This window comes from Elaeis guineensis, chromosome 6 (assembly GCF_000442705.2).
Source record: "Elaeis guineensis isolate ETL-2024a chromosome 6, EG11, whole genome shotgun sequence".
NCBI lineage: Eukaryota > Viridiplantae > Streptophyta > Magnoliopsida > Arecales > Arecaceae > Elaeis > Elaeis guineensis.
The window spans coordinates 132,968,994-132,990,908 of NC_025998.2; the positions used below are offsets into that span (position 1 = coordinate 132,968,994).

The window sequence follows — 21,915 nt, forward strand, 5'->3', positions numbered from 1 at the left end:
TGATGACCCTGGGATCTTTTTCTTCTCGACAAGGACCTCCAGAGAGGAGGGGGAGGCTTCAATCCGAATGGAGGAGGGGGACTCTGCTTCAGATGGCCTAATGGTGGAGGGGGAGTTGAGCAGGGGATGGAGCTTGGAATGGAGAGGGACTTAGCGCCTCTCAGAGAAGTGAATTCTGCTCACATGGACGCATCGATGGGGCGTCAAGACCCTGCCCATGAGATTGCTGTTACAAGATTGCAGTAGACAATCCAGGGGGAGAGAGTATGCCAGTCGCTGATGAATTCGATAGCAGTTGGGATTGAGGTGGGCTCTTAAGATGAGGGGACATAGGTGTGGGCCCCACTCCCCCTGAGTCTTCACCATGAGGTTGTTGATCTGGAACATCCGAGTGGTAGGAAAGTCCTCATTTTGATTGACTTTTGATCGGTTGGTACAGCAGCATGGTCCTAATGTCTGTGTCCTACTTGAGACCTGACTTTCTGGGGTAAGTCTTGTCAGGGCTAGACATCGGATTTCGATGGCGTGGAGCACATACGCAATGGAGTCTAGAGGGTTGTCCAGGGGTATCCTGATGATATGACATTATGGCTCGATTAGGGTGGATGTCTTCCATAGATATGAGCAGCAGGTGGCCTTAGTCATTTCGAAGCATACTGACGGACCTTAGCTGCATTTTGGAGTCTATACAAGCACCAAGTATAGGGAGCGGAGAGTATTTTGGTCCGAGATCTCTAGGATGGTTTTGTAGGGTTTGTCTTCCCTTGTCATCGGAGATTTTAATTACATTGTGGGGTCCCATGAGAAGAGGGGAGACAGACAGTCTGGGGACAGTATTGATTTTAGAGACTTTAGAGATTTCATCAGTAATATGGGTCTGATTGATCTCGGCTACTATGATCCTAGATTCACCTAATGCAACAATCGACGGGGATGACTCAAGTTTGGAAGAGGATCAATCAAGCACTTGCCACTACAGAGTGGCTCCAACAGTTTTTAGGGCATTAGGTTCAGCATCTTCCGAGGATTGCATCGGATTATTATCCGATCCTCATCACAGCAGATGGCCTTCACTTGTCCAGGGCCCCGTTCAGATTCGAGAAGTTTTGGACCTCTATCCTAGATCATAGGATCTGATTCGAGAGATATGGAGGATGTCAATCCATAGGGATGTGAGGTATCAGATGACCTGGAGGTTAGAGTTAGCTAGGCGTAAGCTTCTGAGATGGAACCATATGGAGGTTAGTGATATCTTCAAGCACCTTGAGGGGATGGAGGCAGACATTGCAGTGTCGTAGTTGAGGGAGGATCAGGATGGGGGCCTTCAGGAGCTTGATTTGAGAGAGCTTTGTTACAAGCTCTCGGTGCACCACTCTTTGCTATGACAATCGAAAATGTTGTGGAGGCAAAAGTCTAGGATTCAGTGGATCAAGAAGGATGACTGGAACTTAAAAATTTTTTCATCAGTCCACTATGATCAAGAAGTCCATCAACCACATCAGGCAGCTAAGAGAGAGTGGCGGCAAAGTTGTGGATGATTGTGAGGAGATCGGGAAGGAGATACTTCAGTTCTTCAAATCTCATTGGACGGTGTCTTTGGGTAGTGATCTGCCCCTTCAGGGGTCCCAGCCTGCGACCTATATCTTTGATTTGAAGAATGAGGCTCTGGCCTATCTGATATCGGCCAAGAAGGTACGGGGGGCTCTTTGGTCTCTTGGGATGGATAAGGCCCCAGTGTCGAATGGCTTTTCTCTACTCTTTTTCTATTAGTATTGGTCTATTGTCAAAGAGGAGGTGGTGGAGGCGATGCAGATGATCTTCGAGTCTAAGGGCATTTCAGAGGAGTGGAAGAAGATGCTGATCACCCTTATCCTGAAGCAACAGGATGCGTCAACTCCAGGATATTTTAGTTCAATCAGTCTTCATACCACTACAAAGTGTGTGCCAGGATCTTGGTCGATCGTCTGAAGCCAATTATGCCTCGCCTGATATATCTGAAGTATGATGCTTTTGTTAACAACTAGTACGTCACTGATAATGTCTTGCTTACGTAGGAGTTTATGTATGATCTGCAGCACGCTTCCATTTGTTGGAGCCTCATGGTAATTACGCTGGATATGGAACGAGCATATGACCAGATAAGCTGGCAGTTTCTCAGACAGACCCTTCGAGAGTTCGAATTTCAGAAGAGATGGATTGATTGGACCATAGTTGTATGGAGACTTCTAGCTTTGCTATCTTGATTAATGATATTTCGATGGAGTTCTTTCACTCGATTGTCAGGCTTCGTCAAGGTTGCTCCCTCTCCCCTTATCTATTTATTTTGTATGCTGATGCTCTATCTCAGATGTTGAAGGCAGTGATTCAAGAGTCGATGTTAGAGCCCTACTGGCCCACCCTCAAGGCGCAGCCACTCTCACACCTTTTCATAGGGCAAGCTCTGATGCGGAATACGAGATTTTTTGCATCCATTATCGAGGTTTACTGTTGGACATCAGGCCAGCTTGTGAATTTGCAGAAGTTTGTGGTCATTTTTAGCCCTAAGACGAAGACCCAGGTGAACCAGACAATTCGGGAGCGATTGGGGATCTTGAAATTGATCGGAACCTTGACCTATCTAGATATTCGTATCACCGATCGACATTTTTAGAGGGTCGATTGTATATCTTTGGAACAGTGGGTTCAGGATCGACTCGAGGGTTGGCAAGCCAACGCCCTCTCCATGATAGGCAAGACAGCTCTTGTGAGATCGATGCTCAATCCCATCCCTATGTACCTTTTGGCCAACACAATCGTCCCAAGTTCCTGTCTTAAAGGACTAGAGCAGCAATTTTCAAAATTTTCTATGGGGCTCGGGGAATGATGGGTGTGGGATCTACCTATTGTATTAGGAGGCAGTTTGCCAGCTTGTGAGGGATGGTGGTCTGAGGAATCGTTCTCCGTTAATCAGGAAGAAAGCTATGATTTCCAGATATACTGTCAGATCCTTGTCGAACTATTTTTGGAGTAGGGTGATGAAGGCCCAATATGGAGCGTGGAGCCAAGAGTCCCCCCGTGGTTGCTCTTTTCTCTGAAAGGAGATTTGTGCTTGCGGGCTGCTATTTTGGCTCAAATCAGATGATTGATTGGGGATGAAACTTCGATAGTTGTAAGCCAAGATGCTTGGATCTCTAGCCTTCCATTATCTCGATAGCTGACCTACATTAGTAGTGAGGTGGATCATCTGTGTGTCTGCAATCTACTCAACATCGATGGTAGAGGCTACAGAGTGCAAGAGATCACCTAATTATTTGGCGGTCTACTTGCTGATCGGATCCTCACCACTTCTATTCTGGTTCAATGTAGTTAGGGTTTGAGGGTATGGGGCCAATCTTGCAGTCCTAGGGTTTCCTTAAGGAACCTATTTGAGATGTGTAGGCCGGCGACAGTTAGGAGGATCGAGCTGCTTGGATTTGAAAAGTACCCACCTATCCCAGAGTGAGACTCTTTCTTCAGAAGCTTATATGGGATCAGCTTCCGATGCGCATGCTTCTCAAAGATAGGGGTATGGAGTTGCTAATTTCATGCCCAATCTACGAACTGGAGGATGAGTCAACAAAGCACGCCATCTTGCACTATCCGAGGGTCAGCCTGATTTGAAGGAGGGTAGATGGCCAACTTTGGGAGATGACTGAGAGCCATTGGCTGGTGTCTTTCTTGAGTGCAATTCGTCGGAGCACGGTTGACAGGATGACCTCCACTTGGGGGGCAAGATGGTTTATATTGCATACCAGATTTGGCTTTTCAGAAATAACCTGATCTTCGAGAGTGAGGTGGTTCCTGCATACCTAGTGTTTGGAGAGAGCTATCTGCTTGGCTGTGAAGTACAGTTATTTCGATGCTGCTAGCCTATCTTTTGATGCTCCCATTCACTGAGACTCTCTTGCTGCTCTTACAGTGATTTAGAGGGTCATTTTTATTTCCTAAGAGCCCCTCTTTTGGGATTTATCAAGGTGAATTTTGATGGCAGTGTTAAAGATGGAAGGAATGTTGCGAGATTTATCATTTAGGGCCCGGACCCAGATTGCTGGCGACTGAGGGCTCCCATCTCTTCGAGCCTTCAATTTCGAGAGCCAAGCTTCATACCGTCTGAGCGGATATTATCTTTGCCAGATAGAAGCAGTAGACAGAGAAAATTTTTATTGAGAGTGACTCTACTACTATCATTGTATGGATATGTGATAGCAGGAGGAAGCTAGAAGCCTATCCACTCATTTATATCTGGACTGCTCTTCGCCTCCTGTTGCAGTGATGATGTGGTATGTTTATCAGGAGGCGAACAGCGCAGCAAATTGGATTGCATCATTTGTTGTAGAGTACTCTAGAGACTGGACTTGACAACAGGATGCAAATATTCCATCGGTCCTCTAGGATCTTTTGCATTCTGACTTTCTGGATTGCTCTCGTACCAAAGTAGTGTGACTGCCCATATGTACAAAAAAAAAATGACATCTGCCCTCCTTGAATGGTTGTGTAGGGGTGAAAGTGGAACGGATGATATCTATCTGGATCCGTTTTCGTATTCAAATCAATCCAAATATGAAAAAAAATTGAGAATCTGACTAATATCCATATCCGTAAAAAAAAATAGATATGGACATGGATAGATAACTATCTGATCCATATTCAAATATCCAAATCTATCTATAATCCTATATAATTTTGTATAATATTTATTAATTTTTATAAAAAATATATAACCATATAAATATGTTATTAACTTGATTTATCATTTATTTATATCAATTTTAGATTCTGTAGTCATAAAATTTAATTATCCAACTTATATCCATAATTAGTAATTATATCTATACTTCTAGTATCTGAACAATATTCGTATCATTTAAAATAAATATAAATATAATTTTTTATATTTAAATAATATTTATATTTATATTTATATTTATCAAATATAATAAATATGATTATGGATATGTTGATATCCCATCAGACTTCAGCCTTAGTTGTGTGCGCACGAAAGAGAGAACTCTGGGTGGGGTAACGCACTGGCCGCTCTGGGTCGGATGGAAATTGCAAGACCAATCCGAGAGATCAACAAGTAATACACTATAAAATTTTTAGAATTAAAATATAAATATAAAAAAAAGACAAAGACTAATATGCAAATATAACAAATCTTTTTTGTTCAAATATCGGCCCATTGACGGATAGTTGGCACATTGATGGAAAATAAAAAGGAAAAAAGAACAAAAGGAAAAGATTTAGGTTCCGAGGGATGCCGTATCATTGCTAATTGTTTCTTAGTTTGTACGATATCGCTTAATTAAAATACTTCACATTCTATATCGGCTGATTGCAGCCCTTTTTAAAATCCCAGTTTTTTATATGGGCAATAAATAAACCAGATTTATGTTGCCATCAGACACCCATTAATAAAGCCAAGAAATCAGCTTTCAAAACATCTTGCTTACCTAACACGAAGTTTTCTTTATCCCAAAATTTTTTAAAAAAACAGCCTTGCATACCCAAGACACGAGGGTAGTGGCAGAATAAACAAAACATTAGATGCTCAAAAAAATTCTCAACCTTCTTCTGATTCGCCAACAACATATGATAACTACCTTTAGTATTAAACAAAAAAATTCTAATAAGGCTGGAAAATCACAATTTTTCATGTCAAAGGCTATCTATCAAATCATTTCACAATTCTAAGCACCCACAAGCATATGAAGATCCAAGTGGTAATCAAATTAAAACAACATACTCATTAAGATACTGGCATATAATCCATGAGATCCATAGGATACTGTATTTTTCTCATTTTTTAAAGCTATTTTTGAAATATATATAGCAATCTAATAAATTATAATAAACATAAAGCTTCAATAGTTACATATTAAATAATGATCAACACCAGCAACAGCATCATCAATACCGATGTCTAACCACATGTGATGCACAGATATGATTTTTTCAAACTATAATAATATATAAATTATAATACATAAAAAAAACTTCAATAGCAAAATTATTGTTGCATATTAAATGACAAGCATTAATAATGATTGAGTACATCAATATCGATATTATAAATATTTGTTATATATTAAGCAACAAAATTTAATGATAATTAGATATATTAATATTGATATCATTTGATCAGCATTTATATGGCGAATGAAGGGCTTAACACAAACGAGCCTCCACACACGTGAAAAACCGATTCTCAATGTTTTTGACATTACAAATAGAAACTTTGGCTCCACACATGAACAATATTCAGCTCTTGAAACCAATTATGAAACCATCATTACCACCCACAACCATAACAGCAAAAAAACTATCAGTAAATTACCACCCAGGTACGCATACTTGGAAGAATTGCAAAGACAATAAGTGATCAAGGATGTTGGCCTGGACAACCAACGACCATATGTCCATCAATCTGCTGAGAATAACTTTCAAAAAAATCATCAAGGTATATAACTGGCACCACTCTTGCCCCCAACTATGTATCAGCTTATCGGGTGACATTGAGGGGCAATTTGAATGGAAAGTAGAAACTATGAAAGCACAAGCATAATGATCATACATAAAAGCTAAGGGACGCATGGCATCAATCCAAACATAAATAAGCAATTATTGATTGGAAAAATGCAGAATAAGGTTCCACTTAACATGTAAGTGCACAATCCAGATATATAAAAGGTTGTATAACCAGTAACATGTAAAGAAAAAAGAAAACAAGTCTTCACCCCTAGATGGTCAGCTATGGTGATAATGAGAGATTCTAAAACAACCGTCTACTGTCCCACGAAGCACATCAGTGAACTTCCAAACTCTAGCAGCAAAATGGAGAAAGGCTCACTAATAAAAATCATAAGCCCAAGGAGCAGAATATAAATGATAATCTGTAGTTCAAAAGAATGATATTCTCATAATCTGTATTCCCTTCAGTTGACTGCAACCTCATTTGACAAGTAACTTGGTTGGAGAGACTCTTGACCACCTACGTTGGTTTTGGAGAGCTTCAAGACTTCAACCGCTTCTTCCACTTTAGCAGCCAATGATTCTGGTGACTCCAGCAGCAGAAGCAACTCAGAGTTGTCCATCTCCAACAGCATTCCAGTAATTTTAGCAGCAAGATCAAACTAAACAATACAAAGATAAAAGTTAATACCAGAATTTGGGACAACACGAATATTATCATGAAAATATAAGATGGAGAAAGCATCAAATTACTTATTGAAACAAAGGGCAACAGGAAACCACCTTAAGTTTTTCAACCAAGGGGAAGAGGCGTTCACCAAGCATCTGTTTTTGTTGCTGGGGGGTAGCAGCAGCAAGCAGGCTGCTGAGCATCCGTGTACCTTCTAAGTTCGATGCACCAGGTGGAACCATTGATCCATTATTCATTTCATGCCGGTGTCCATGTGGCACATACCTGGTCTGCCCAGATTGCTGCCAGAAAGGAGACAAGATGCATTAGAATATCAAATGAAATTATTCCATCATCGCATTTTAGCATGTAACAGTCACAGTATAGTGGACAAAAAAGACTCGAGGACGAGCAAATTATGAATTATGCTACATCCGTGCAGTGAAAATTTCAATTCTTGAAAGTCGGGCAAATATGAGATCAAGGCACTAGAGACAGCTTCTCATTTTTACTTCTTTCTAATAGATGAGGGACCACCAGAAAATGTCAATTCAAGCAAGGGATACCAAATCAGGCACAACTGAAACAAAGCTGTTATCTTAAAAGAATAGTTCATAGGCTGGTGACTGAACAAAATATTATATTCTAAGCATAATTGAATATTCATTTTTTTGCCTTTTTAGATACTTTACCATCTTATGTACCAGAAGAACCATCTAATTTCTCTCTGTTAACTTACCACTGGATGCCAAAAGCTTAAGCTGTAAGGAATGGGGCCAACAACATATATTAGGCCTTAATACCCCCTCTCACTTGCAGCCCGGACCATGCATGTGAAGGCATGAACAAGTTAATAGTGCCTAGGGGATTTGAACCCATGACAATTGGCTCTAATATCATGCTAACTTACCATTAGAACCCAAAAGCTTAATCTGTTGGGTAAGGGTCCACAATGTATGTCAGGCCTTTACAACGTCGAAAGACTGTTCCCGAGAATCAGACAGCCATAGACACATACACAGAAGAAACACCATTTTGTAGATTGATCCTATTGTTCTGAAAGGAATGATCATTGTTTTGTATTTCCGTAACAAGATAATGCTAGTGGGTGGCATCCCCACTTCATTCTGTGACTTTGATCCAGGGCAACTGCCCCTCTAAAGGCTAACATAGGACTCCATTACAGCTCGACTACAAAAATCTGATCAAGGGCGGACGTTCTTATGATGAGAACTTTTTGCAACATAGTGATGGGCAAACAATCAGGCACATGTAATGCTCAAAACCAAGTCATGTGAATGGGATAAGAGGATCTTTTTTGGTGATGATCCATGTAACTGGTTCATCTTTCTCAACATCTTGAATAAAAAAGAATTTTGGTTTAGCTTAGTACTTTATTTACAATGATGCAAATATCAACTGTTGGGACTTGGGATGATTAGATATGGTAATGGAAGACAAGCAATCAAGCGAAAGTACATTTGATTCGATGTTGTAGTTCAATTATTCCAACATTTTTTACATTTCAGTTCTTATTATGGCAATTTGAGATTTGTTATTCACTCTAAAGATCTAACAAAGAAGAAAGACTGCACAATTATAAGAGAATACTCAGAATCAGCCTTGGGAACCCTCCTAGGGATGGATGGCGATGCACCCCTTACTTATCCAAGCAGTAGTCATATGAACCACCTGCTTGGAGTTGATTTCCAAAAGGGTTATATTTTGTCAAATTGAGCTTCTGAAATCCCCTTGCAGATTTCTCAACATGATCATGTTATCATATGCAACTTTGACAGCATACTAGCATCCAAGATTTTAAGTCCCGTGGGACAAAAATGTCCCAATTTCCCCATGAAACGGGACGCCCTACTGTCCCATTCCATCCCGACAGTAGTCTCGTCATCTTAGTGGCAATCCTCCATCTTTCTCCTCTACTTCTTTCCTTTCTTTCTTTCTTTTTTTCTTTTTTTCTTTCTTGATTCTTTTCTTTCTTTTTCTCTACTTTCCTTTCTTTCCTTTCCTTTTTCTTTCTTTTCCTCCCTCCCTCCCTTTCTTTTTTTCATTTTTCTTCTTCTTTCCTTTTATTTTTCCTTTCCTTCATCTTTCCTTCATTTCGTCCTTTCCTTCATTTCGTCCTTTCCTCTTTCTTCTTCTCTCGCTGCAAAGATGGGTTTCGAAGTCCCAAGCCCATCCCGTTTTCTCACAAGAACGGAACGAGACGGCTAGGATGCCCTCCCATCCCACCAGGATGTAAAACCTAGCTAGCATCATTATCATACAAAACACAAGTTGTTCATATTTTGCTGTTATATTTATTGACTATGACAACAACTAAGATAAAACCCTTAACGATTTTTAGCATTTTGATGAGTAATTAGTGTTTGTTGCATCTGTAATAAAAGAATGACAGAGAATCAATGTATTGGTATGGAAATACCCCACTACTAAAGAATACATATTTAAAGTAATGTTCCGTTTGGATGCCTGTATGTGGTATTCACTGGACAAATCCGGAAATGGTAGAAGTTCAGCTAAGCAACAGCGATGTAGAAGAAACCCAAGTATTTAAGGAAGCTCCAAGATTGGCCCATCCTAGAAAATAGGGATACCTGGATTCCTTTTAAAAGGTGATTTCCAGTGTCCTGAGATTTTTGGGCTCAGTTAAATAAGATTTCCTCAATTACAATAAATATTCTCTCAGAGCTAATTTCTTCACGCTCTATATCATAAAGGAATATTCTGGCGATACCTTGTGCAGGCATCCAAACAGGGCCCTACTGTTCCAACTAGTCTGCTGGTATTGTCTCTTGGTGGTTTTACTAGAGACTTGAGACCAATTCCTGCCTTTGTCATGGTTAGAGCCTAGAGGGACCAAGGAGCAAAAAACTGCCTACAAGCCTCACCTACAAGGGAAAACAGAATCCTTCTTTAGGCATGCATTCATTTTGACTGTTTCATAGTCTTGGATGTGAATCGCAGGTAAACTTGATACTAATCAATAGTTCACAAGTCAACCTGATGTAATCAATAAAGCATAATCGAACCTTTCTCCAACTACTTGAAATTGGCTTCATAAAATTTTTTTCACCAATCATTCTATCAAATGCTGCTTCTAGTGTTGCTGCAAGCTTTCAAAACTTCCATCCATGGTAGATTAGGTCTTTCCCTCCATGTAAATCCTTTGACAGATTCTGGTACCTCTCCATAATTGCAGACTCTTCAGATTTCCACACCAACTAAAGTACTTATATCACAATGTCCTTAATTGATGAAACTCCAAGAGATCTAGTATACTTGATCCTCAGGTTATCCTTATTAATTTAACCACACAAACAACTTGACATTCTTGTTCTTGTTCTGTTATGTTTACCTTGTTTTAGTAAACCACCTACTACCAACATTGTGAGCCATATAACAATGTAGGTTTTGTTGCTGTTCTTTAACTTTATCCTTATGTCATCAAGACATACAATAGCCACGTAACAACACAGAAGCACCTCTCTATTTCATCCATCCAACTCTAGTCTACTAACATAGATATTTTCATATACATCTCCTTTCTTTTGTATTACAGATCCTAGATAACAGAACCACTTACTTTATGATCTCTCTTGTCCATCAATTCAGAATTGGAACTCGTTCTCATTTCCACTTTGTAACTTTGTTAAAACTACCACACAAATAGTCTCTTTTCAATATACTGATCATTTAGTACATATCCTTCAAGGTTTTATTTCTCCATAAACTAAATTTAGAATTTATCCAGTCTACTTCTCATCAATTAGCACCTATATCATCCGCAAATAGCATATGATATGGTGCATCATCATAAAAATTAGCATTTAGTTCACCTACAAGGAGTGCACAAAGATTCAAGTCTAAAGTTTATTCTTGGGGTAATCATGATTATTAAACTTTGACCATGTCATACCAGAACTACTCCTAAAACTTGTCACTGCCCCACATATAGGCACTCAATAATTTCAATGCACTGTGCACACTTTTCTTTCCTAAGCCCACCATATAACATTTTTTGTACCAACTCGTAAGTTTTCTCCAATTCAAGAACTTTTTTACTTGAAGATAATTATGGGTCATGAAATCAAATTTAGGAAGAGTATATAAAGAACAGGACTAAAATAATCATGATTGCAAAATCATAACATTGGTGACTAACTGGGCTATTTGTGGAGGCATGCTACAAATTATATGCAAGATAATAGATAAATTTCCAATTCTAAGATATCCATTCCCTTGCAGCAATCCCTTTAAAGGATCATATGAATGATGGTTGCGGAGTCACAGCAAAAAGAGTGTGTTATCTATTTGTCCTTTTATCACAAGAAAAATGGACTCATGGCTTCATTGTGAAACCTCCCAAACAAATGGTCAAGAAGGTACCATATTTAGTAAGATTGTGCAACATAGCACCTGCAGAAATTGACCCAGTAACAGCACATATCTGATCACATATGACATCATAATTTAAAAACTAAACTAGAGAAAATTGAAGAGTGAGATAATGTTCCTCCACATAAAAAATGTATATTTCAGTTTTCATAATGGATTGCAAGGCAATTGTCTCTTAACTTTTCTACTTTTCTACACTGCGAAACTACAAAAAATGATGATGTCCGAAACATATGAAGATGGATAAATTTCCCTTTCTGAGACATCCAGTCCACTGTATATCTCTCTCCAAGGAAACATATCAGAGATGGCAGGGAGTCATATACTAAAAAGGATGTATTATCAATTTGTTTTTTCAAAATCACATTAAAATTGAGTTATGTCTGCATGATGAAACTCCCAAACATCTGGTAAAAAAGGTACAATATATAGTAGTAGGTGGACCACAAAGCAACTGCAAAATTGACCTAATAGAAACATGCAACTATGATCACTTATGACCCTAAGATTCATAATCTAAACTAAAGAGAATTGAAGAGTGAGATAATGTTACTTCACAAAAAATGCCCTCTCAAGCATTTCCTTAATTTTTCTATCACTCAAAACTATAAAACCAACATTCAACTTTGCAAATATTCAACTCAACCAATCCTTAATCCCAAACTAGTTGGGGTCAACAACATCAATTCTTTTCTTCAATTCCACTCTGTCTAGGGCCACACTTCCTAAAAGACGTAGGATATCAAGTCCTTTGGTACTTGATCCCACATGATTCTCTGCTTGCAAATACCACACATACATAATTGGAATGCTTAAGAACAGACCTTTACTATGGAAGCAAATTAGCTTCTCATGGACATCTAATATGTCTTGACCATGAAACATTCCAGTGCAATTTTTTTAATGTGGTCCTAAACCGAATTGGAAATGTAGTGTGCTGAGTTCATTTAACGTAAAGGTGATCATTGTGGTTAGACCATATTGCTTGTCAGCCTCAAGCATTTGCTCAAAAAAATGCCTCATCTTTTACGTGGAAGGCATAGTATAAAACATTTGCCAATGCTAGGAAGTGCAGCAGGGGAACACATACACATAAGGTCCCAATCAAAATTTAAATCATTATAAAATGATTTTCCATACATCATATCTAATATATTTTGCGAGGAGTAGGGGGAGGGAGGATGAAAACATTATTATTGAAGTTGGCATAGACATAGCATGCGTAAGTATAAAAAAAGACACGATTGTAAGATTTTGAAAAATTATCACAAAGGAAGTCACAAGGCCAGCTTTGCTTGTACATTTATATGAGTGATGATGCTGGGGAAAAAAAATGACGGTTGGATAATGATGTGCAACATACTGGGATGCCATAAAACTTTGAGAAAGCCTAAAATTTGACAAAATTGGACATAACTTAGTTGACAAACCACTTTGATGGGATCATTGTTAGTAATAAAGACCCAAGTGATGCTATGGAGAGAGTATTGGTGTTACATAAATTTTCAATGTTTGAGCTAAGAACCCTAGTCGAAAACAAATCAGCATCTAACAGTTTAGATACTTACAAATTGTTTTGTTGCAAACTTCATAATGATGTTAAAAGCAAGGTTTTGGAGTGTTAAAGATCTTGGTATTTAAAAACCTTTGCAAGATGTTACGAGGAATAAAAGGTATTCTAATGGAAATGTAAGACATTAAATATGATTTATAATGTTCAAAGTTAAACTGCCTAGAACCAAAAAACTTGTTATCTTCTCAAGTCCCCTTTGCATATGCATGAAATCACCCAAACACCTTGAAAAGGTATAAAATTATACCGAGAATAACTCCAACATTATTGCTATGATTCCCCATAACTAAACCCAGCTTCATTACAAAATACAAAGGCCCCACATGATTCCTTTCTTTGCCCATCTGCAATTAAGTAGCACACTAGATTCCAAAAATTAACTCCTGCCAGCAGGCAATAACTCCTTGACAATCCCACTTGTCCTCTTCCACAAACTGCAACAAACACTTAACATGAATCCGCTTCTTTATGTTTCTAATTCCTAGCCCTTCTTCACTAGCAGCCCTTTTTCGTATGACCACAAAAGAGATGCGGTTAGCTTTAAACAGTAGAACTTTTCATGCTCTGCAGGTAAACATCTTTCAAGAATGAATTCCTTTTCCAACTCAACATGAGACCTTACGCAAATTATGTAAGGGTTAATTATTTACTTCATAGACTATCTTCTCTTCATACAAGTCCACCCTAATCCCGCTTCCTTCTCCTTCGGCCTTCCTCCTTGATTCTTCTTTGTATATTTCCCTCCATTACCTTAACACTCTACTCCATTAGCAGGGCACATGCCATGATAATAGATCAAGTTGGACTTTGAAATGCAAAGAAAAACAGAGACAATTTCCTATAATTTGAGTCAGGTTTCAGTTACATTATTTATCATGATAATAATGCAGAAATTCAATACACTTAAACATGATAAGAAATCATGATCCAGCATCAACTCAAGTATTTTGTAACTCCAGATAGCTTTCCTCTTTCAAAATAAGCATCCATATGTTGCATGCCCTTAAAGACAGTAATGAAATTCAATAGAGCAAAACATGGTCCAACAGAAAGTTAAATATTTCATAAATCCAAAAAGAAGCTACTCGTTCAAAATAAGCATCAACATGCTGTGATGCCCTGAAAAACAATAACCGTACACAAAACCAAATATACCTAACATGCAGCATTCAAGCATTTATTTACTATAGTGGCATCCAAATGCTTCAAAGAACAAACATCTTAGACTGTACATCCCTATGGTATAAAAAACACAAAAGATAGTATAAATAAAACTTAACAACCAAATAAACTGTAAATCACCTGCTGACTGTTAAAATCTTTGGAAGAATTCAAATGGTTTGCTTGTTGCATATGTGGCAGGTATGGAACAGACTGGCCAGACTGAGGCAGCATAGATCCATTCATCCGACCCCTGTTTTGTCTATGTTGCCTTGGAGTATTTGGCATCTATAAGGGAAAAATAAAGAGTTCCACCAATAATCAAGCAGCCTAACCATGAGGAAAAAAATCTTCAAATTGCCCATTATCATCATGAGGGAACTATAGTGCATGTAAATTAAAATTTTGTGTGCGTACCACTGGAACTGGCATTGGTTGGAAAGCTGCCCTGAGGGAGGAACAAATCCACTAGGCCTCCATCCAGGTCTAAGTCCAAAAGGTTGATAAACAAGGCCCTGCCTTGGAGGAATTTGTGATACAATACCAGGAGCATAGTAAAGAGGGGGATACCCAGCAGGCATAACAGCAGTCGGAGATCCCGCCAATCCTGCCATGCGCTGAGCATATTGAAGCTGCAGTTGAGCCTGTCTTTCCTCTTTCCTTTGGGCAATTGCAACATACAGAGGCTTTCCATAGAACATATATCCTGCATAAAGCCCATGCACTTAACATTATTATTTGAGCCTAGATGAAAAACGGAGAGTAACCTGTAAGAAAAACTACCATGCAGAGTGTTAACAGCGTTGTTGGCTTCCTCTGGACTGCTAAAGCACACAAACCCAAATCCTCTACTTATTCCTTTATCATCACGCATAATTTTTGCAGAAGTGACGTTGCCACATTGGCTGAAACGTTCCCGCAGAGCATTATCATCAACGGCATCATCAATGTTTTTGACATAGACATTTGAGGCCTGAGCAAAGAAAATCAATTTCGATCAAACCTACAGAAGAGACAGCAGGGTACAACAGTTGAAGTAAATGACTTCCAAAAGAGCAAAAAAGCATATACTACCACGTTTTTCCTGATCTGCTCGTTACGCTTTTCTTCATACAAACGCCGCAAAATTTGCTGTCGCTCTGCTTTCTTCTGAGCCCTTGCCACATACAGGGTCTTGGATCCTACTCAATACAGTTAGTGCAGAGAAAAGATTTAGTAGATGATCATCTTATAGCTCATTTTGTTTATTTATTTATTTATTTTAAGGGACAAGGAAGAATTCCTGATTGCTCCTAGTAGGCTTACCAAGTTGAACCCCATTCATAGCTTCCATCGCCCTTTTCGCACTATCAGGGCTTTCAAAGTTCACAAACCCAAAACCCTTCGAGTTACCATTATCATCTTTTGCAATCATCACATTAGATATTTTACCAAACTCAGAGAACTTCAGTTCAATAAGTTCTTCTGTAATGTCCTGATCCAGGTTCTTCATGTATAAGTTAGTATATTTAGCTTCAGGGCTCAGCACCACACGTTCACTCTTTTTGATGAAATTCCCAACATATCTACATTGCACAAGAACAATCAGATAGCAAAAGGAAGCCCAAAAAATAACAGGTGATACAGTAAAATAACAAACACACAAATAGTGAAATAACAATTGAAGAATAGTAGCCTACATTTGCTTGCCTTCAACGGTGGATCCATTGAGTTTCTCAATGGCAGAATCTGCCGACCCTTGTTCATCAAACTGAACAAACCCATACCCTTTGCTTTTCCCATCATGATCTGCAGCAACTTTACATGACAAAATGGTCCCAAATTTCTCGAAAACCTTATAAAGCTTTGCATTATCAATGGAGTCACTTAGGTTCTGCCAAATAAAATAAGCGTGAATCACATTTCAAAATGCTTCAAAATTGAAACCTTTGAAACAATAGTAGCAGGAAAATAAAAGAAGAGTATCCCATCATAGCTCCTCTGGTTTACCTTCACAAATAGATTTCCAACTCCACTGTTCCTTGCATCAGGATCCCGTTGGGACCACATAATTCTTATCAATTTACCGTTCAAAGGAGTGTGATTCAATGTCTTCAGAGCGTGCTCGGCTAAAAAAGCAAACGAATTTACAAGAATCCATGTATCATTCCATCAAATATTGGAAGCCATTGCAGGAACTAAATTTAACTAAAAATAAATCATAAACAATACATATCATGAGACAGTAAAAACCAAGTAAAATCAACATGATCCTGCAGCAACAAACAAGAATCCTCCACATCAGATACAATCAAAGATGAGATTTTACAAAACCAAAGAACCAGGGCAATAGACTGCAACCATTCCGCGAAAAAAAAGGAGGAGGAAGAAGCAATACAAAAAGTATGAATCCAAGAAGAATCTGATAAGGAGATGCCACATCATTGTACAACGGAATTTGATACAACTAATCGCAATCCTGGAAAAAAGATTCATAGCCATGAAGAGCAAGATCGTGGAGATTAGGAAAAAGAAATTAAGAAAAAAAAAATCAATTAAGGAAACAGGATGCAATCAAGGGTTATTATCACCGACGTAACGACATGTACATCCCACTGAATTAAAAAAGAATAAACAAAAAATCAGAAGGTAGCAAGCAGTAGAGAACAAGGAGAACCCATCAGAATCATAAAATAGAAGAAAATATCGGAAGAACCGAACAAAATAACCAATCGAGAAACAAGAAGACGGTTCAACCAAGAATCAGTCAACATTTTCCAGCACAAAATCTAATCAACCAAACGAAACCTGAAAAAAATCGGGGAAAATCCCCCCCCCCCCCCCCCCCCTCCCCCAAAAAAAAAACCAAAAAAAACCGACGAACAGAAAACAGAATCCAAACCCCGGCAAGATCACAAGAAGAAGGAATCCAAATCAAGGAACGGACAAAGGCATCGAGTAATCCAAGGTGGATACCATCCTGGGGGGAAATGTAGTTGACGTAGCCGTAGCCAAGGGAGCGCCCGGTGGCGGAATCGCGGCAGACTCGGACGGACGTCAGGGCCCCGACGGGGGAGAAGTGATCAAAAAGGTCGGTGTCCATCACGTCCGCGTGGAGGTCCCCGACGTAGAGCGCCGGAACCGTGGCCGTCGTAGGGACCGCCATCGCTCCACCCCAAGAATCCAACGGAAAGAAAGGGGGAAAAAAAAATCTAGAAGGTGGGGGTTAGGGTTTCGGAGGTGAAGGAAGGAGGCGAGGAGAGACGGAGAAGAGGAGTTAGAAGAGGATGGGGATTTGCATGGGGCGCGGGAGTTTGGAGAAGGGACAGTTTCTGTGGTGGGGTATTAATATTATTTTTATTATTACGGTGGTGGGGTATGAGAGAGAGAAAGAGACTTCGTCCACCTCAGTGGCCCTTTCTCCACTCACAGCCAGATTTTAACCACAAGGGCCGGCCCCTGCCCCGGAGCAAGTCACAGCCTTGAACCCTAGCCCACTCCGACACCAACTCTCTCCTCCTCCTCCTCCTCCTCCTAATCCCACTCCGACACCAACTCTATCTTAATTAATCTCGCCCTGCCACGTTATGTTGTCTCCCCAATGGCTCTTTCGTTATATTGTGTCTATGTACAGCCTGGAGGGGTATCAAATTGTATCCAAACCTAGGCTGGAATATGTTGAACCCAGTTTTAAGTCAAGAATCCCTCGGACTGGAGGCTTGGGTGACTTGAACACAATTCAAATTCCAGGAATAAAATTCCCAGTTGGTAAGAAACTACAGTCCCCAAGCTTTTGAACCAACCGACCTCAACCTTGGAGATTTGGACCGACGACGTGATACGACCTGCTCCAGATCTTGTGTTTGGGTTGGAAGTTTGGAGTATGATTAGGTGTAGGTGAGGTGGTCATGTTCGACATGGGCTTCGGTTGTGTTCAGATCAGATATTTATGGTTTTGGCTGGTTGAGTTACAATTTCATCCGGTTTTAATTCAGTCTGATCTGCCTGCGTTATGCCTCCCATCGATGTTTTTTTTAATAATTTTCATATTTAGCTTATGTTGACTTTGTATTTGATGTTTTATTGATTCTGTTGGTTGAGTTACAAATATGTCTAGTTTTTAATGTAGACGTACCTGTTGAAAACCTCATCATTATAATTATATATACCCATCTGAGTGTTCTCCAAATTAACTAGATACATGTCAAGGGTGGAAGCTACATGTTTAGGCTCGGTCATTCACCTTCAAGGTGTAAAATTAGACCGTGCATGACCTTGGACTTTCATAGAGCTTCAGGCATGAAGAGGCTGATCTTCGCCCAACATAAGAGGGTTTGAAGGAGGCCCAGATGCCATGACAGGGGAAAAATAGTAGACTAGCAACACCAATGCTCACAGGCAATTTATAAATATCAACACTAGACAGTGATCCATATATAGAGCAAAGTACCATGCATGCATGCCACACAAACCGCAAACCAAGTCGTATATATCCCTGAATGGTGCATGGTGCGTTGACGTGCATGCAACATGCGATCGGCATGGACTCTACTGTTGTTAGAGTGAATCCAAACTCTAAATTCTGAACCATCCCTAATTTGATGCGACTTGTTATTATTATTATTCACCGTTCATATTCGAAGGGAATATTTTCACTTTAAAAGGCTTGCGGGGGGGATGCAGCATGAATCGCTCCTTACACTATTTGCCTCTTAACTAGGTCAGACTATATATACATGTGCATCATCAGATTGGGACCCGCGCGAGAATTGGGTTGGGTTTCATGGTCCAGACAGTGAAAGCGGGTCAAGTCCGGGTCCTATAAATTAATAATTTGATGGCTAGGGACCGGTGGGCCAATAGACCTGTGCACGTGCTTTGTAATCCTGCTTGCATGCAATCCTGAATTAAATATGGAGGTGACGGACAACAAACAAGAGGGCCAAAACCAGAAAATCCAATGCAGCATGACGTTGCCCGTCACCATTTAACATACCATATATAAATCAAGAAACAAAAACCTGCAGCTAATATAGGATTACGACCCACGTTATATAAGCATACGATAAATATAAACCCGTCCGGCTATTTTGCTTATAAAAAGGAAAGATGAGCTCGTCGGTCAAGCAGCCCAGAAAATAAGATCCTCACTTTATTATAACAATAAAGAAAGGCTAAAGCGACTTCTCCACCAGCCTCAATGAAATATTAATTTGGAAGGAGAATCTAAACAATTAAAAACAATTGTTCGTGAAGTATAAATTTGGATGAGATGCTGGTCAGAGATGATAGTTAACTTTTCCCGTGTTATGACGGCCATCATGGCCAACTTGGGAAGGCTTCACGTGAGACACTCGAACAAGGGAATAAAGGATGCGTGCCACAATAAGAGCGCCTCTATTTCTTAGGATACCGTCAATTTTTCCGGTTTACCTCCCCCCTCCCCACACACACACACCGAAAGAAAAAAAAATGAAAACTTAGTACTGACCGATTTCTACAAGCCGTAAGACTACCGGCTAACGTTTCCCGACAATATTAATTAAGATCCTAATTTTGCCTTAGAAGGTCATGACAGCTATATTATATATGTGGTATTTAATCTTTTATCCAAACAGAGCATTGGGCAGTTTCAAGAGATGATGAAATTTTCCAGTGTTTGCAATAGAAAGTGAGCGTGATTACTCAAGAAATTATATAAGCTTGCACATTAACAGCTAGTAGCATTTCCTTGAGTTAAGCTAGTACCCCGGAAATAGTGATATTCTTCTGTCACCGTTGTGGCCGCCGACTTGGGTTCGTCACTTACCGAACGGTACAGCGGGCTCGCGCTGGACCACGACAGAATCTAATAAAACAAACAGTGGCCACTCCTAAGAGAACAGAACAGAACAGATCTGACGAGCTAATACCCAGCCCAAACATTAACCCATCCAACCTTTGTTCTCTCGAGACACTCACAGGAGGTGAAAACAGAGATCTGATTAGACCTAAGAGAAATTATATGTCATTAAGATGATCCGACCTAAAATAAATTATGATGTCCGTCCAAAATTTTTTTGAGAGAGCATGCCCATCCAAACTCAAAAAACCTATCCTTTTCTCCATTGCTCGGTCGCTCCCACCCTGTCAACTCGATTACGAGGACTCCGTCTTTCGCAAGCAAGCATTGAAGAATACGCTCACCTCTCTACCATGTTAATATAAATCCAACAAACTTCTAAACAAATCTCTTATTTCTTGTACGTTCTTTCTTTCTATTCAATAAATTCTGGGGGGAAGTTTCTCACTGCCTCCACTTGAGACTTTACGGTCAAAAAAAAAAAAAAAACTCCTAGTTTTTTAAGGCTGCAATTCTGGCTTCTATTTGAACTTGTCCTTATCGTTCGGACGCTTCCCGTCTGACTCAATTCTGAGCAGGACTCCCTCTCTGGCATGGTCATCTGCGTAAAACCATCATAAATCTTCCAAACCTTTAAAAATATCCCAAGATCTCCAGGATGGACACCCGTTGCCCTGTTTATAATTTTCTAAACCTATTATTTGTTCCATTATATCCCATTTCATTACTTTAAACAAAAAATGATTCAGTGAATTATTTTAGGCAGTGCAAATAATCAATTTGAAAAATGAATAATAATTTATAAACACTTCTTAGGAGATAGAATTATTTGATTTTTTTTTTTAATGATTATAGAGAAAACATGGTATCAAGTGCCACCGAACGTATCCACCGTCACTTGATGATTTGATGCTAGCAAAATACGAATGGCAGGCCATTACATGAGTTGATCGCCACCAAATGGGTTGGTCTTTTCTATTAAAACTCTTATGTACTTTGAATCTGAATCTTCGGTCACTGAGGTTTCAACAAAATTTTATATTCCTAGAAGACCCATCGATTGACAGATGACATATATGATTTTTTATGTTGTCCTTATCAATATCAATTTAATTATTTTCATTTTCGGCACAAAAATCTTGCATATTGTTTACATTATTTTTTTAGAAGAACCTATCTGTATGTTTTCATGGCATCAAATATTGCCCTTCAAATATTTTGTATTTGCACATATACTACATAGCGCTTATTTTGGCTCTACCATGGGAGGAAACCCAACAAAAATAACTAAATTCAAGCACTTGGTATCCAATATTTCGTGAATTTAACAGACACCCTCAAAGCAAAAATATTGCATTACATCATTTATGTGGCTATGTTGGCATCATTTGATGTAAAAGAAAGACAATATTTTTCTAAAAAATTCTTTTTTTCTTCTCATTTTAGACAAATAATAAGTTGTAGATATCATGTTTGTAGGTGTAGATTTGTCAATTTAAAAGTCTGACCACCAACGGTTCTTTCAAAAGGAGACTAGCCCATTCTACTAAAAAAAAAAGAAAGAAGAAGAAGAAGAAGAAGAAGAAGAAAAGAAAAAGAGAAAGAGAGAGAGAGAGAGAGAGAGTAGCCAAACTCCTTTTTACGGCACACGCGATTAAGGGCCTACAAGGTTAAGATTTTAGGCAACATGGTGGGACCGACAAAAGCATCGTCGGCGTAATTCGATTCTATGCTTCTCCCACATCATCCGTTGGACGTTCCCACACTCGCCTTGATGTTCCCAATGCA

At 39.2% G+C, this 21,915-nt stretch overlaps 1 protein-coding gene across 1 annotated transcript; it reads right to left on the minus strand.

Moving 5' to 3' along the window:
- Positions 1 to 6,681: 6,681 nt before the first annotated feature.
- On the minus strand, positions 6,682 to 17,773 carry LOC105046401 (polyadenylate-binding protein 7). Its single transcript, XM_010924977.3, is given in 11 exon segments — positions 6,682 to 7,151; positions 7,273 to 7,461; positions 14,448 to 14,594; positions 14,724 to 14,758; positions 14,761 to 15,012; positions 15,090 to 15,279; positions 15,381 to 15,487; positions 15,612 to 15,871; positions 15,986 to 16,179; positions 16,296 to 16,414; positions 17,262 to 17,773. Coding segments are annotated over 11 exon segments (1,881 nt in total). The 5' UTR covers positions 17,452 to 17,773; the 3' UTR covers positions 6,682 to 6,953.
- Positions 17,774 to 21,915: the final 4,142 nt, after the last annotated feature.